The sequence below is a fragment of the Schistocerca nitens genome, chromosome 9 (genome assembly GCF_023898315.1).
Source record: "Schistocerca nitens isolate TAMUIC-IGC-003100 chromosome 9, iqSchNite1.1, whole genome shotgun sequence".
NCBI lineage: Eukaryota > Metazoa > Arthropoda > Insecta > Orthoptera > Acrididae > Schistocerca > Schistocerca nitens.
This window is the reverse complement of record NC_064622.1, coordinates 284,588,585-284,606,353: the sequence shown is the minus strand read 5'-3', so window position 1 is coordinate 284,606,353 and position 17,769 is coordinate 284,588,585. Positions and strand designations below refer to the sequence as shown.

At 40.2% G+C, this 17,769-nt stretch overlaps 1 protein-coding gene and 1 long non-coding RNA gene across 4 annotated transcripts in view; one reads left to right on the top strand and one right to left on the bottom strand.

Moving 5' to 3' along the window:
- LOC126203847 (hydroxyproline dehydrogenase-like) overlaps window positions 1–17,769 on the bottom strand; it is a 176,674-nt gene that overhangs the window by 94,821 nt on the left and 64,084 nt on the right. For all 3 annotated transcript variants that reach the window (XM_049938222.1, XM_049938221.1, XM_049938223.1), the window contains one exon: window positions 12,486–12,670. In XM_049938222.1, the coding sequence (XP_049794179.1) occupies window positions 12,486–12,670 (185 nt within the window). The remainder of the gene's footprint in view (window positions 1–12,485; window positions 12,671–17,769) is intronic.
- LOC126203848 (uncharacterized) lies at window positions 2,114–16,612 on the top strand. Its single transcript, XR_007540395.1, has 4 exons — window positions 2,114–2,247; window positions 15,318–15,509; window positions 15,613–15,715; window positions 16,465–16,612. It is a non-coding gene; the product is annotated as an uncharacterized LOC126203848 (long non-coding RNA).

The following is a 17,769-nucleotide window of genomic DNA, read 5'->3' as shown; positions in this document are numbered from 1 at the left end:
CACCCTCCCTTCCCCCCTCCCAGAAACAAAAATCCGCCCAACCAACCATCCTTGGCGAATTACATTTTACTAACAGCCCTCAGAAAAACGCAAAAAATGCAATACTCCCGAGGGACGCTATTCTGCCAGCAATACTTATGTAAATGAGATTGCAGGTTAGAAGAGGGCCTCTTCCCCCTCCCTATGACTGATTTAACCGCCCCCCAAAATCCCTACTGTATTAGTACACGCCCCAATCTCGTAATTCTTGAACTCTGATTGTCAACTAAATGATCATAACCCCTCTTCCTCAACCTCCTATAAGGCGAAAAAGCATCTGACGCTACCGTACTACCCTCCTCTATATACTCTTCAGTTAACCCCACCAATTCCCTCTTCGTAAGCCCGTCCAAAATCCTGAAAATACAATCTTCATACCGACCCCCCAAAATAACGCCCCCCCCCCACCCACTCATAAACCAACTGGAGACTTACCCCTCCCATATTTTCTGTTCCCAAACTGCGACTCATCTATCTCGACCACCACCCCCGGTCCACCCAACTTACCCCTATACTTCACCTATTCTGAACAAACTTCCCTACAAAAAGAAAACCAATCTAAAACCGTCCTCTCTCTTACGCACACCAGTCTCATGCGCTCAAAAACTGTTGGACGATCTATAACAAAAATAATAAGTCATCAAAACATACTCTCCCATGGCCAACCTACACTTCTCGAACCAGGACCGCGTCTAATGGAGCGCCAAAGGTTATCCGTCGGCACCGCCACATGTGACAGTCCCGCATATTCTCTTTACGGACACTGCACTTGACCATTAATGCCAGCTGTCCAAACGCGTGCAAAAATTTTATAAGGGACATCATGTCCTCCCCCATCTCAGCACGCAACCGCCAACTGTTAAATTTCACTGTCATATTCATACGTAAGAAAAGAAGCCACAAAATAAATTAAACGCCTTACCGCACGACAAACAGCAAACTACTAACACCAATCGACGCCGCAATCACATAAACAAAAAACAAAAAAATTGATAGCTCACTGGAACCAATTTCCTTTCTTCAATCGCAGTAAATAAAAATTAATTCACACTGTGACCAACGACGCTCAAATGAACCCAATACACCACATAACACGCGGTCCATATATACACCACTAGAGAACACCACCAACCGCAACAAGAAGACATCTACAAACACAAAAAATTCAAACTAAACTCCGCGCCGTAACACAAGACGATATCTACAAACACAACCAACTCATAAACTAAACTCCGCGGCGACATGATGTCACAGACCACAACACCCTTACGTCACTGGTCAAAGCAGACGCGTGGGATCGGACGCCTCTGCTGACATGAAAAGTAACCTCGTGAGTTAAGGGTTAGTTCCAATGTGACTCATTTTGTACTCACACGAAGGCTTACCGGCAATCATTCTTCCTACAGCCTATTCGCGACGGGACAGGAATGGAGGGAAGTACAACTTAGTACCTTACATCATAAGGCGGCCTGCAGAGTACCTATAGTTGTAAATGTTCTTGTGATCCTGTTTTATGCTGCTTTAACTAGTTTCCAGTTCATGCTTTTTTCAGTATGTTTGTTTACCCTGTTTCAACCTATTTATGAGAAGTTTTCATGCTTGCTTTGATATTTAATCCAGTTAAATATGCCTTTGTGCTCATTCTCAGCGACGGTATGTTGCAGTGTTAAGTTTTCAGCTTCCACCACTAAGCACAACGTAGACCAGGCTTTCCCAATCGGTGTATCGTATAACTGTGTGGCATAGTTCTACAGGGCGTGTCACAAAATTTTCTTTTATCCAAATTTTATAATTCATAACATGATAAGTTTTACTTTTTAAGCTGAGCTGTAATAATTTATTATCAGTTTCGAGACAATCAGCGTGCCTTAGCGACTGCAATGGTGGGCAACTGTCAGTTCCCGCCATTAATTCGCGTGACTGCAAAAATCTGAAACAGTGTATACCTAGACTTTCAGTTTAGTAAAAAGAAGAATTGGAGCATCTCGGTACTTCATCAGCGTCAATGTATTCTCGTAATAAGTTGGTAGTGATTCAAAAATTTTATTCTGTAGAAGACGCTATAAGCAGTAGGCCTACTGGTCGCGGACTCGCCGCACGTTTACTTAGCCTCCCTGTGATGGGGAAGTCGGCTGCAATCGTGTGGCACCGGAATGTTTCTGCTATATGCCAACCTTAGCAACGTAATAGTATTGTGCGCCGTTAACAGTAAGTAGCCGTTGTGAATAAAGTGTCGATCCGTGTGCATAGAAATCGTTAATGTGAAGAGACTGTACCTGTTCCTTATAGCGACTTGCCACCAGCTTTGTGTCGCTGCTGCTACGCATTAATCGATTACATGTTCGTTTCTTATATAAGTTACGAGCTCTAGAAGAGCTTTTGCACAACGAATCAAACTCGAAAACGATTTGCTAAGTAAATGCAGCTAACAAGATGGAATGTTGATTACGTTGCTCAGTTAACGGTTCAAAAATGAAGGTGCTTAGCATTTTCCACAACTATCAGGGTTATGGGTTCAACGTGACCTGAAACCGCCAGTGCTTCATCAAATCAGGAATATATGCGTGCAGCCATTTGAACATAGGTTTTGTCATCTCGGTAGAGATGTAAAAGTGTACAAGGAAGGACAACACTTGATCATCGATAATGTGGAAATCAACATCTTCCAACAATCAATCTAGTTTTTGTTCATGGTAACCTGAATGACTGGACCCGATCACGGTTTGAAAAAACAGTACGGGAATGAACTACAGCCTCCACGCACTACAGGTTAAACACCTCACTGGGCCAAAAGTGCACTCTTACGCCTTTCTTCATATGAAAAGAAGAAAAACCACAGCTAGTGGAAGCACGCAACACACCTCCAGTCAGCTACTGTCTAGTTTCTGTTTTATTGACCCATTCCGTACATGCAGTTGTATGTGCCGCTGTGATCAGTAGTCTTTTGCAAGGTGCCCAACTCCAAATGGCCATTACATGCAGTTATCTTCTCACTGTTAATTCACAGACTGGTTGACCACAGTAGTTCCTGTTCGGTTCGAAGTCAATTACCTTTAACAAAGTGTGACATTGGCCTTGGTTCTGTGCCAATTGTATCTTTTTATGACAAGTATTCTGATCCCCGGTAACTTGGCTGTGAGTAGTACGCTGTCGCTTGTGGGGGAACACTGGACAATCTGCAATGATACATGAACATATCGGGCAACTTCATTCATGGTGTGGCCATGGACACACCCAACCGCAATAACTCTGTTCTGACATTCCATCATATATTCAAGCAACCCACTTTACTGTGCTGATTCTGTACAAATGACTGGTATATACACAGTACACCACTGACATGATCTGTGTCGGTAGCAGAGGATGTTGGGACTACTTGGTACTGTTATATACAATTTACAGAACTACAAAGCAACTGTGTGCTTTTTCAAGGGGTGACAAATATTTTTTGCTGTGAGCTCACATTTCTTATGTATCATTCTCACAGGGGTGGCATAGACAATATTAGACTAATTACAGTGTTCGTAGAGGCATTTAAGCAATCATTCTTTTTGTGCTCTGCGTGTGAATGGAACAGCACTAAACCCTAGTGTGTAATACAATGAAAAGTACCTTCAGCCATTCTTTTCACAGTAATTTGCAGAGTACAGATGTAGATGTTGAGTCATGAACAAATATAGCTTGGGCTGATGAATCACAGTACATGCTGTAACCCCTCAGTTGCAGAGTACCAGTACATTGAAAACCACTTTAGATGAGGCACCACGTTTCCCAACAAGGACACAACTCAAAAGATGGTGGGTGTATTAAAAGGCATGTTTAGAAAGTAAGTGTACTCTGACCATAATGGGCTGTGGATTATTGTTTTTTGAGGGTTGGAAACACTGAGTGGTAGAGAGGGACCCCCTGACCAGAGTGAGCGTTGTAGGAACACAGTAGAACATAAACTCACGTTATAGTGTTCAGTTGCATGAAAAATGTCAGTTAGAAATCCCATCAAGTGTGAGCCACATGCTGTGGTCTGCATCTTACAGTAAGAATAATATGTAGGCCTACTGAATTTTTTTTTTGTGAGTCAACACAGTTTACAGCGAAGGTATTATGAACAGAACGAGTGTGTTTAGGTGGTATATGGAGTTCAATGGAGACAGAGTAAATGTTTATGATGAACAAAGAAGTGGAAGGCCTTCCATTTTGACTGATGAGTTGGTGGAAAAAATTGATGAAACTGTTTGTGAAGACCATTAGTTGACAAAGGATGAAATTTCTGCAATGTTTCCATAACTCTCCAGAACTCTCTTATATGAGACTGTCACAGAAATGCAGGAACACTGCAAACTGTGCACAAAATGGATCCAAAAGCAGCTGACAGAGCAACACCAGAAAAATTGGGTTAGTAGTGCCTGTGAGTTTCTTGAGCGATTTGAACTGGGAATAGTCCATTTCAATTCAGGCAAGCTAGGAAAAATTCTTACCTTGATAGTCTCGGATGTTATTGAATTTAGCATATGTTAAAATGAAGGACTGAGTAAGGAACACGTATTTTTTGTTTCCTCCAAAAAAATTTCTGCTCCGAGGCTATACAGCCCTCCAAAGATGACACTGCGCATACCATTTGAAGATGTGAATTTTAAAAAAAATTTAAAATACTGTAGGCCTATCTCTGGAACACTTATAGATATTTTTTTGGTTTATTTTATTTAAAAGATAATTGCTTTATGATTACAAAGAAATAATCCATTTAGACTTATCTGTCAAAGTTCTTTTGGTTGGTTTGGTTTGTGGGAAGAAAGGGACCAGACTGCGATGGTCATCGGTCCCAAAGTTCTTTTATTATAGCGTTCTGAACTTTTTTTATAAGTTATGGAATTTTTTTTTTTTCTTTCAATAATGCCGATCTATAAAATTTTGATTTTTTTTCTGTTGATTAGTACCATATAGTTCTACATTCCCTGTAAAGGAGAGCTTCCAATTTTAGGTAGAACAGGTTTTATAAACAATTGAAATTTTTGCCATACATAAAACCTATTTTATTACCACATTATCACATAACAGGCTCATAAAAATCAAAACCTAGCCTTATTTAACATAATTTTAGTTTTGAAAGATGAGTAAGAGACTCATTTTTCAAGCATTTTAAATGATTCCAAAATGTATGTGAAAGGTTCAAAGACTTAAAGATTTCAATTTATACAACTTCTGTGCACTCTGTTTTGTACTGAAATTAGTCAGTCAACGAACTAAAAATGTGTTCCACGGCTTCAGTATCTTCCTTTGATGTAGAGTGATGCCTTACTGTTGAACCAGTAGGAGCTGGAACACTTACAATCTTCAAAACATTGTGAACAGGAAGTGAGCACTGATGGTGTTGTTGCAGTCCTTCAGCTGGAAACCTATATCCATCAACTGGTCCATGTGGTAGCATAAAGTTCACTACAATTTCATTTAACTCATGTGTCTATGATCCCTGCAATCGACCATTCACAGTCATACACACACAGTATGAATGTCCTCCTTCTCAGGTTGTGAATCTGAATATTATCCTGTTGTTTCTGAGGTGTTGGCTGAACAAATGAAATTTCTTCTTTCTTGCTCTTTAAAGTGCATGCAATATGCGTTCGCCCATCACTTTGAGTCCAAAAATGTGTCTTATGAATTCTTTTCACAGGAGTAGTTTGTTTGGACCACTCTTCTTTTTGCTGCTCACGGAATGCTTCTATATCCTCTTTGGACAAAAGAACGAGGGCTGTGGATGTGTAAGATTTCACGACACTTGTAAAATCCTCAGTACTCTGAATCACAGCTGAATTTGGTCTGGAAAGATTATGTTTTGTAACATGGTTCTCCAGCAGGCCTCTTACATCATCACAAGGGCCCTTCCCATGACCAGTAGCACTGTACACCCAGTCAGTTGGCACAAGCGACTAACTCAATTCAAACAGCTGGTAACGATTTTTAAAATGACTAGGAGCACCACCAGAAATAATGATGATCTTCTCTGCCCCTGTTCGCAGTCGCATTGCTAGCAAAGCGTGTCCCGAGTCATGTCCTGTGTTGTCACTTATAACTGCAACACTTGTGGTCTTGTTTTGAAAATATGTCACTCCTGTAAAAATTGAAACCTGGTCATTACTCCAATGATACCCTTGTACTTTTTGTGTGACAATTACAGACCAGTTCTTAGCAAAACCACAGTGAAGCATCCAACATAGTTCTTCAGTCTGTACACACCCTTTCACTTCTGCAATGTGTTGTTGTTGCAATTTCTTCAGACGCTGGTGTGTTACTGCTTTCATTGACCATTTACCAAATTCATCAATGATACTGTCAAGGCAACAGTTTTCTTAATTAGTTTATTTTCCTCCCATGTCAGATATGTAATTTCTGCAGAGTTATCTGCTATGTCTTCCAGGCTAAGTGTCTGTAAAGACAGTCCTCCCTTTCCAGGGCAGTTCATTATTCTTTAAACAAACAAGTCTCTCACTTTACATCACAGACTATTAATGACTTCATACGCCCAACGAAGGTGTCATATGTCATGTGCTCCAGTAAGTTCTTCTAAGTTACCACAAAAAATCCAGAATTCGCGCAGTACACACATAGACATACATCTCTAGGTGGGTGTGGAACTACCCGCTTAGGTCATAGCGCATAAAATTTTGATCTTGTATAGTTGCTCTCATAAACTGCAAAAGCTTCTTTAATACTGCGAGTCATGTACCTCTTCACTTTCACAACTTTTTGACCTTCAATGTTACAGTAATAGTATCTTTTATGTTGGCACTCTGGCAGTACAGTCCCATTTATCTTTCAGATAAAATGACTGCACTATTTGAACTTGAGATCCTTCTACTGGATGACTATAATAGGGATCTGGTCTTCCAGAGACTCCTTTTACAGACCTCACATTATTTGATTTGTCTACCATGTACTTTGGTACTGATAGAATGTGGTTCAGAATTGTTTTCTTTGCAAATGTCTCTGGAATAATAGTTAAAACTTGCACCTTTTCACTGTAGGATGCACAATATTCAACAGTTGAATTGATGTTTGTGAAAAATTCCTGACAAAAGGTGCAAGAGTGCTTTGGTTCATTTTCTTCTGAAGATGGAATTTCTACTTTAAAGAGTGTGGTCAGTTTTGCTGTGGTGTATTCATCCATAGCTTTAGTAATTTCTCTGTGCTTTCTTGATGTATAGAGCATATGACTAGACTTCACTGACCACAGTTTCTTAACAGGACTAACACCTACCTCTGTAGTTGACTGATTCAGGGTATTTAATTCTTCCTGTATTGATGCAAAATCTGCATCATCTGCACCATGGGAGGCACCACCTTGTTCAAATACTATCATTATTGTTATTCTGTCAAAACATTTAGAACACAAAAAGTCGTCACTGGAAAAATCTTCACTTTGAAACAGAGTCTTCAAATGAGAACACTTATTCCCAACCTCAGCACATTCTGATTTTTTTGTTTGTCTTATATATCACTCTTTTATGGATATGCAAATAGTCAGCATGCTTCACTCTCCTGTGGCCGCACAAACTAGCACTGAACAACTACAATACAGAAGCCTGCAGTGAAGAACCATGACAAAGAAACTGACAAGAAACTACAACGAAGTGTAAGAAATATCTGCAACAGTGAAAGTGAAAAGAAGTAACTTCAACAAAGAAAGTGATAAGAAATAACTACAACAAAGACAGTAGAAATAAACATTGTAACAAAGAAATTAGTAAGAAACAACTTCAGTGAAGACATACATTACTCTTGAAAGTTGGAAAAAAATGATTTTTTAAAATAAAACCTGTCCAACTTAAAAGTGGAAGCTCTCCTTTACAGAGAATATGGTACTACATGGTACTAACCAACAGAAAAAAATCTAACTTTTCTGGATTGGCATTTTTGAAAAAAAAATTTTTTCTGTAAATTATAAAAAAATTCAACACACAACAGTAAAAGAACTTTGGCTGTGGAGGATACCATTGTAATCATAAAGCAATTATCTTTCAAATAAAAAAATTCTAACAAAATATCTTGAACTGTTTAAAAATTTTTCCGAAATTCGCATCTTCAAAATGGTGTTCACAGTGTCGTCTTTGGAGGCCTGTATCTCGGTGCAGGAATTGTTTTGGTGAAAACAAAAAAATATATGTTTCTTACTTGTGAATTTTAACATATTCTAAATTCAGTAACATCCGAGACTATGAAGGTAGCCCCGCTGCCTGAAGTGGTACAGATTATGGCACTGGAAGTTGAGTATTTTCTGAGCTCTAATGTGACTGAAGATGATACATGGCTTGTTTATTACATGCCTGAAACAGTTATCACAGTGCTGTAATACCAATTCCCCTTCTGCTAAAAAATTTGAAAGCACAATTTTGAGCTAAAATGTCGTGGTCTCATTGTTTTGGGACCAAAAAGGCATAATTTTGATCGAATTTCTGCCTCAAGGGGAGACCACGTATGCACAGTGATATTTTGAGACCCTAAAAACTCAAAAAGAATATTCAAAACAAAAAGAGGGAAGGCTGATCAAAGGAGTGTGCTTGTTGTATGAAAACGCCCATCCTCATACAGCCTTAGTCCCCAAGGCACTCTTGGACTCATTTTGTTGAGATGTTTTGAACTCCTCCCCCGTATATCCCCCTATATTCCACTGATATGGTGCCTTCAGATTATCATCTTTTCACCTCCCAAAGGCACACATGAGTGGAATTAAATTTTCAACCGACGAGCAGTTACAGAAACAGGTTGTGAAGTAGGGGAAGAAGCAGGTGGGAGAGTTCCATGTGGATGGCGTAAGGAATCTGGTGCTACAGCTCACTTAACCACATGTGTTGAATGGGATGGCAACTATGTGAAAAAATAGTCACCAACTTTATCAACAATATCCTGTATTTTTTTTCAAAACATACTTTTTCTAAAAAAGACATAAAAATATAATACACTTACTTTCTGAACATGCCTTGTATCATGTGTAATTTGTTTATAGTTAGTTCACGCCATTCTGACTAAGTTTGCTAAGGGGTTTTAGGAGAGGGTAAAGCAAGCTCCACATATGAAAAATGTACACAGTTACATCTGCAAGGAGAGTGGCAATATGAGATGAACAATCGACTCTTTCATCACACAGCTCTGGCACTGCACATGTGCTCATAAGGGCTATAGGACACTCAGGTACTGTATTGTTAGTTCATTGAATTGCGGAGTAGTCAGACACAAAACACTTGTTGCCTAAAGCCTACTGACAACCACAGGCTTCAGCCGCTCCAGAGCTTGGGAGTGCTTTTTCAGAATGTTGTGAACAGTCTATATATGGAGTGAGCTGAGTCTCCTGCAGGGTCTGCTATTGTCTCTCACTAGTGAAAAATACGAGTACCCACTGAAATGAAATGATTGTATGGCATTTATTGGCCGGTATATCCCCTTCCGGGTTCGACCGCCATATCGCAAGTCTTTTTTAGTTGACACCACTTTGGCAACTTGCGTGTCAATGATGATGAAGGACACACAACACCCAGTCCCCTGCGGGGAATCGAACTCGGGCCCCCTTGCGTGGTAGGCGGTAATGCTACCGCTGTGCTATGGAGGTGGACCAAGTACCCATTGTCAAATCATGTGCAATCTATTTGTTCACCAATAGCCTTTATTCACCAAGTGGCCTTTATCTCAAGCAAGACAGTGCACTCCCCCATCACTTGCTAATTGTGCCAAAATGTTTTGAGGATCACTCAACAGGTATAAGGGTGCTTGTGTGATCTCCAAATCTGGTTATTGAGCACATCAAGGATCGCACTGAGAGATGTTGATATGCCCCGTATTGGATCCAGATCTGACATATTTGTCAGAGTTTCGGGTGACAACTGAACTTTCATGGATAAATGTGGCTCCCAGTGCTTTCAGTGCCTCATGCGTCTCGTGACAAAATGTGTCACCTCCGTCATCAAGGCAGGTGATACTGCTACTCCTTCTCCACCACCTGAACTATACAGAAATGGGAGAGATAATTAATAGCCCTTTTCAGCCTCATTACTCAGCTGTTTAACTTGTAAGGATTAAAAATTTACTATTTGTCGAGGAAAAGTGCCCCTTCATCTCGTTACTCTTGTGGAACTGTCATGATGAAAATGTCTCAACACAGCTAGAAACTGTTGTCTCATGGCCCTTGCACTTATGATTCTGCCTTAGCAACTACTTATTAATGCTGAATTTGTATCTGATACTTTAACATGGTTGTTGGGAAATGTGGGAAACTTGCAGTGCTGTATAGCACAATGTATTAGTGGGGATGGTTTGCCATTGCCTTTCTCTGGCCTCTTGCAAAGAAGAGAATTTGTATCTGTGTCATATGGAATTCATATTTTGAATGACCACGATAGTGCTTGTGCGATGTACTGTTGTGTTCATGCTGTTATGAAAGAGTAAATGAAAGATAGGAAGAGAGTGGAAACCCAGTGCTAACATTGACCTATTTATCTTAAACAATACTAAGGGGTTCAAGAGGATTAATACCTCCACCGACACATGCCTTCAGTCTGTGGGACACTATTAGGAGCTTTAGGATTTAATCTAGAACTACAGTGCAAGGTCTGGTCATCAGGAGCATTTCACATCATGTGCTCTTCTCTTGCTGACCAATAATTGGAGATATTTTTTCTGACACCAAGATTAATTCCAGTTATCTCTCTGTCAAATACTGCCATACTAAAATGCCTTAGCAATCCTAGGTGTGGAGATGCTTAGAATGATATGCTGAGAGAATACCTCGAAAAAAAAAAAAAAAGTTCTGTATGAAGCGTAGTGTTGTTATACCTGGCCCAGGACATTGTATAGTTTGCTAAACTTACATTGGTGAGAAATGTGCATATTGGAGTAAAATGAGAGAATGTTGAGAAATAATTTGGATTTAAGAAAAGACATTTTAAGGAAATGAGCTATATGTTATTTGTTTCATTATACACTCCTGGAAATGGAAAAAAGAACACATTGACACCGGTGTGTCAGACCCACCATACTTGCTCCGGACACTGCGAGAGGGCTGTACAAGCAATGATCACACGCACGGCACAGCGGACACACCAGGAACCGCGGTGTTGGCCGTCGAATGGCGCTAGCTGCGCAGCATTTGTGCACCGCCGCCGTCAGTGTCAGCCAGTTTGCTGTGGCATACGGAGCTCCATCGCAGTCTTTAACACTGGTAGCATGCCGCGACAGCGTGGACGTGAACCGTATGTGCAGTTGACGGACTTTGAGCGAGGGCGTATAGTGGGCATGCGGGAGGCCGGGTGGACGTACCGCCGAATTGCTCAAACGTGGGGCGTGAGGTCTCCACAGTACATCGATGTTGTCGCCAGTGGTCGGCGGAAGGTGCACGTGCCCGTCGACCTGGGACCGGACCGCAGCGACGCACGGATGCACGCCAAGACCGTAGGATCCTACGCAGTGCCGTAGGGGACCGCACCGCCACTTCCCAGCAAATTAGGGACACTGTTGCTCCTGGGGTATCGGCGAGGACCATTCGCAACCGTCTCCATGAAGCTGGGCTACGGTCCCGCACACCGTTAGGCCATCTTCCGCTCACGCCCCAACATCGTGCAGCCCGCCTCCAGTGGTGTCGCGATAGGCGTGAATGGAGGGACGAATGGAGACGTGTCGTCTTCAGCGATGAGAGTCGCTTCTGCCTTGGTGCCAATGATGGTCGTATGCGTGTTTGGCGCCGTGCAGGTGAGCGCCACAATCAGGACTGCATACGACCGAGGCACACAGGGCCAACACCCGGCATCATGGTGTGGGGAGTGATCTCCTACACTGGCCGTACACCACTGGTGATCGTCGAGGGGACACTGAATAGTGCACGGTACATCCAAACCGTCATCGAACCCATCGTTCTACCATTCCTAGACCGGCAAGGGAACTTGCTGTTCCAACAGGACAATGCACGTCCGCATGTATCCCGTGCCACCCAACGTGCTCTAGAAGGTGTAAGTCAACTACCCTGGCCAGCAAGATCTCCGGATCTGTCCCCCATTGAGCATGTTTGGGACTGGATGAAGCGTCGTCTCATGCGGTCTGCACGTCCAGCACGAACGCTGGTCCAACTGAGGCGCCAGGTGGAAATGGCATGGCAAGCTGTTCCACAGGACTACATCCAGCATCTCTACGATCGTCTCCATGGGAGAATAGCAGCCTGCATTGCTGCGAAAGGTGGATATACACTGTACTAGTGCCGACATTGTGCATGCTCTGTTGCCTGTGTCTATGTGCCTGTGGTTCTGCCAGTGTGATCATGTGATGTATCTGACCCCAGGAATGTGTCAATAAAGTTTCCCCTTCCTGGGACAATGAATTCACGGTGTTCTTATTTCAATTTCCAGGAGTGTATTAGTCACATTATCACCTTGAGAAACACATCACCGATATGATTTGAGCACTCAGCTTACTTGTCACTGGCCTCTCCTTTATCTTCTTCCAGAGTGGGGGCCACCATGAGCCTCAGGTTGAGATTCTTCAGATCTCTTGCAGCTCTTGAAAGGTCTTGCTCTGTGGTGCCTGCTACAAACTGTGCATACACTGTTGGTTTCAAGACCAGTTTGCTGAGTCCCATTCGATCTGCCAACCGCAACAGCTGCAATATATAATTTTTAAGTGTTCTAACATCATGTTAACAGACCTCTGTTTTGTCAAGAAACTCTAACAAATCACATTATTATTATCATGTACTAGTATCTAGTATTTGTAGTAACCACCGTTCTAGTATGCACAGCAACTAGATAAACTAGATGTGTCTCAGTTCAGTTCCTGATAGGTTGCAATAAACTTTCTTTCTGACATCCTATGGATAAGCTAAAACTTAAAACACTGAAGTTAAGTAAGATATTAATTGTAATAACTGGTAACAAAAATAATGGGCTGGCTTATAAAAGGTTACGTATCTTTTATGTTTATGGTTACCAGAGGTACACACTTGAATATATTAAAGGAAATACAACATTTAATGAAAACAAATGCCTGGAGAAGGGATAAAAACCAGACCAAATAAAAAATAAGGCTTGCTCAGATTTGTTATCAGAATTGGTGCTCACCGATAATACAACTGAGAAGCAATTGTCAGTCATTAGCAACTGTTATGTCCACTCTACAATATCTGTTATGGTTGGTAGTATTTTTTTACTTGTGTATGTCCTATTATTTGCTGGTCAGGCTCTTGTGTTATGACTGATAGTTGGTGGCTTGAAAGTTACAACTCTTATGGTCAGTTGCTCTCTCTTCTTTAAAGATATTTTTACAGATATGCTATGCATTACAAAACATCTGTTGTAAGTCACAGAAATTGAACACATGCATCTAGATAATTATAAGTTAATATTACATTACTGTAGTGTAATATGAGAAACGGAGCACCAGCTTTAGATACAAAATATGGAATTAAGTCCAAAGCTATAGACTCAGGTCACAGTGCATTGAACAGCTGCTTGAGTGATGTTCCTCAGTAAAAGACTTGTAAACATACAAGATAGAAGTTCTGGCAATCTGCAGGCCCCCAACATGAAATGTTTTAAACTTCATTAGGCAGATAGAAGAGGCACTAATGAGACAGTGCAGATAACTAGGAAGTAACTGTATGTATAAATTTCACTGAAGATTTTTTCTCTAATAGTTTTGATCAAGGGCACGTAAAATTGCTGATGTCGAGCTATAGTTTGACTCCACATGTAAGTAGCTGTAAAGTTCTAGTTACAACCCTGTTAAAAACCTGAATAATACTGACTTTCAAATCATTTTCTTAAAAGAAAAACACCTGACCACGCAATACATTTTTCTTTCACTGAGCTGCAGCTCCCCCTTCTTCCCAAGTATGAGTGCACTTGCCTCACAACAAAATTCTCAACAAGATCAGAAGCACGTATGCAACAGCAGCTGATAATTTATTCCTGAATCAAACTGTCTTTAATGAAATAGCTGTGAGCCCCAAAACAATTGTATTATCTGACTATGGTTGTCAAAGGGCAGCATTAAAACATCCCCATCAATCAGGTTTAGCTAAGAAAGGAAAAGTAAAATTTCACAGAACTATAAATGCTACCTCAGTGAAACGGTTCAGAGATAATTTTCAGGATGGAAAATGGGAAGAAGTTTCTGTATCTATATGTATGTTTGGATTGATTATGATACTAGTGCCATCAGCAAGAAGAACTAATTCTGATTGTTGTTCTGTTTGTTGTATACTAGATGGAAGATCATTTACATATATGAGGAACAGTAGTGGATGCAAGACTGAACCTTGGGGAACCCCATACATGATTTCTCCCGTCAGATTATGTCCCCGGATTGTATTGTTTCAATTACTAAGTACAATGTTTTGCATGTTTTTGGTTAAATATAACATTATCCATTGGTTGGCTGTGCCACCAGTCCCATAAAATGTTAATTTATCTACGAGAGTACTGTGATTCACACAGTCAAATGCATTAGACAGATTGCAGAAAATATCAGGCAGTGCTATTTTATTATTTAATACTTGTTAAAAACTGGTGGGTGAATGTGTAAATGGCATTGTCAGTAGAGCAACCCTTCTGAAATCCAAACTTTTATTTGCTAAGGATACTATTGTTGCTAAGGTGAGATGCTATTCTAGAATACATCATATTCTCAAAAATTTTGCAGGATGATGTCAGCAGTAGAACGAGTCGGTAATTATTGTCATATCTCTTATCACTTTTCTTGAAGAGGGTTTTAACAACAGCATATTTCAGTCTGCCTGGGAAAATCCCTTGAGTTAGTGATGCATTACATGTTCAGATAAGACTGGGCTTATTACATAGGAACAAACTTTTACTCCTCTGTTGGAAACACTATTAAAACCAGGTGAGCTTAAATTGTTGAGTGAATGCTTGATTTTCTTAATTTCAGGAAGAGAAGTTGATGATACATTCATATGATTTAATTTTATGATAGTTACATTTTGAACACATTTGGTGTCATGCTGATGTTTTCTGTGGTATTGCCAAGGTCTTGTATTATGTAGATCACATAATTGGCTATCTTCCTATGTTAAAAAATATGGTTCAGATTGTTGTTATTCTGATTGATTATATAATTTAAATAGCATTTACAGTCAATATTCTGAAAACAATTCTGTTATTTTTAGATAATTAAAGCTTAAAAGTAATTAAATATCAAGATTTGATCACATGATCGAAAGCGCTCTGTCATTGGCTAATGCTGTTCTGGCATCAGACTAGAAGTAAGATGAAGGTATACATGTGTTACAGGGGCTTTGGCCAAAGTCACAATAGAAAGCAATTTTGTGAACGCTGATAATGGCAGCCTTGTGGAAGGTGATGCGTATGTACTCCACCCATTTAGAGCGGCAATATGTGCAACCGCAGACATTCTTTTCCCAGTTCCCAGCAACATCATTAACCTCATTCAACACTAAGGAATTGTAGAACTTTTGCAAATGGGTCTGTATATTATAACTTGATTCTTGACTATCAGTCACTAGCTGTGATTCAAAGCACAATAAAATTATTCTTGGCAAAAACTTAGTGATGATTTCCTTTGTAGAAGACACTGAGCAGAGATACTGTATCAAGCAGGTGTTTGGTAGTTCAATGGGTAATGCATCCAACTGCAAGTAAAGAGTTCACATGTTTGAATCCTGGAAAAGGTATGTACTTTTAAACTTTTACTTGAAGTACAAAAATAGTGTTAGCAAGAATTGATTGTAGCAGTTGTTTCCATTGTGGAATGTGTTATATACAGCTTCACATTTGTCTTAGTCTGAGAAATGGTCATAAGGGCTGTAATGTTTGTGAGTGTAAACTAATATTAGTGTCTGAAGCAGACTTACTTCATCTCTATGTAAGATGATGAAACTGCAAAAGTTTAAACAATAAGGATCCTAGCTGGACAGTATGAAGATAAAAAGCGTTGTTTGTAATAAAGTAAAAACTGTGGCCATGTTAACCAAAAAATATCGTTTTGAGCCTGACGCGTATGAGCAGCAATTGCAAACGTAAGGAAAATACTATAGTATTCTTTTTCTGATCAGTGTGATGAAGTTTTGTAATTGAGATTAGGTTTTCATATGTGAGGACTGCTGAGTCGTTTTACAAATAAGTTAAGTTGTCCTTTTGGGTTAGGTTTGAACCAGTTATTTATGGACATCGTCTTACAAAATTCGACGGACTAGAGCTCTAATGACTTTTTTTAATGTTCTTTTTTGTGTGCAAGTGTTCTACCAATATGTTTTTTCTACCAACTTTTATTTTTACTTTTTATTTTATTTTATTATTTTTTAACTTACATTTTCTCAATGACTGAAATAAGGAAAACATCTTTCTTTTCCACTATTTTTCTCTTTTTTTTAAAAAAATTATTTATTTATTCATTTATTTTGTATTTTCTGTTTGTTAGGGCCGTAGTCAGCCACAGGTTGGAGGAGACAGGGGTCGAATCCCAAGGCCCGGCCACGATGCCTCCCCTTTCCTGCAGCTGTGCTGCTCCCTTACATGGCTCGTATTAATTTTATGTATTTATTTATTTATTTGCCACAAGTTCTGGAAATCAGGGAATATCAGGTAATTTCAAACGTATCAGGGAAATTAGAGAAATATCAGGGAAATTTGAAAAAAAATACTGGAAAAGCCTTGTTTTTGTCTCAGTAGGTGAAATGACTTGTTTACGGAGATGTCACACACCGTCGGTGGCTGGGCACAGCTGAGTACGTACTCTGCTTCCGTACTCCCTCATTCTTACTGCTTCTCCCCTTTTTACCACTCCCCTTAACTTACAGTCAATGATGCCACCACTTCTTGCTGCTATCCTAGCAGGTGCCAACGAGAGGCAAGGAGGCATGAGAAGTGGTTTGTTTGGATTTAATTCTCAGAGACTGTTGACACAGTGGCCAGAGACAGCAGTCATCTGTGTGAGTTGTGTCTGAGTGATTGTGTGAATGTGAGGCTCAGCGATCATCTTTATGATGAGTTGCTACCCATCCTTGTTAGTACTGATTCTCAGAGTATTTGCACAAGTTACCTGTTGCATGGATTGATAACCATGGTCTCCTTTCATCAACATAGTGTCTGTGACATGTGAATAGCTTGCCACCTGAGTGAACTTCGTGATGGGCCAAAACTGCAGGCCATTTCTGTGGGTATCTCATGGATTGGTCCTGCTGATCTGAAGCCCATAGTTTCCCACTAATATGTGGGCTCTGCCTGTCTGATATAGTCTCATCGATCAGCCCGCGGGCTGGGTTTGTTTGTGTGTGGTGTAATACGGCAGATTTTCATGGTTTATTCATGGACCCAGGACTGTGATGCTCCTCACTGTGGCTAATGGATTTCAAGAATTGCAACTGTCTCACCACAAGTACATTGTACATTGCAGCATTTTATAGATATTTAAATTATTCTAGTACATTTAGGCACTTTAAAAGTAGTTTATATATCAGAAAATATGGATGATAACAGTTGCTGGCAGTTTGTTTGCTATGTACACATGTATTTCTTGAAAGAAAAGTCACACAGTACCTGTAAAATAATTGACATAACAAAGTGAGTAATAACTGACAGTACCGAACATAATAGAACCAACATTTTATTGGCAGTCACCTGTAGTGTTGGTTTATACAACTTTTCTCCACCTTATACACTTCTTTCTAGAAGCTGACTTTTTTCTGAGTTTTTTCTGAAATCAGTGAAGGTATTTTAAAAATGT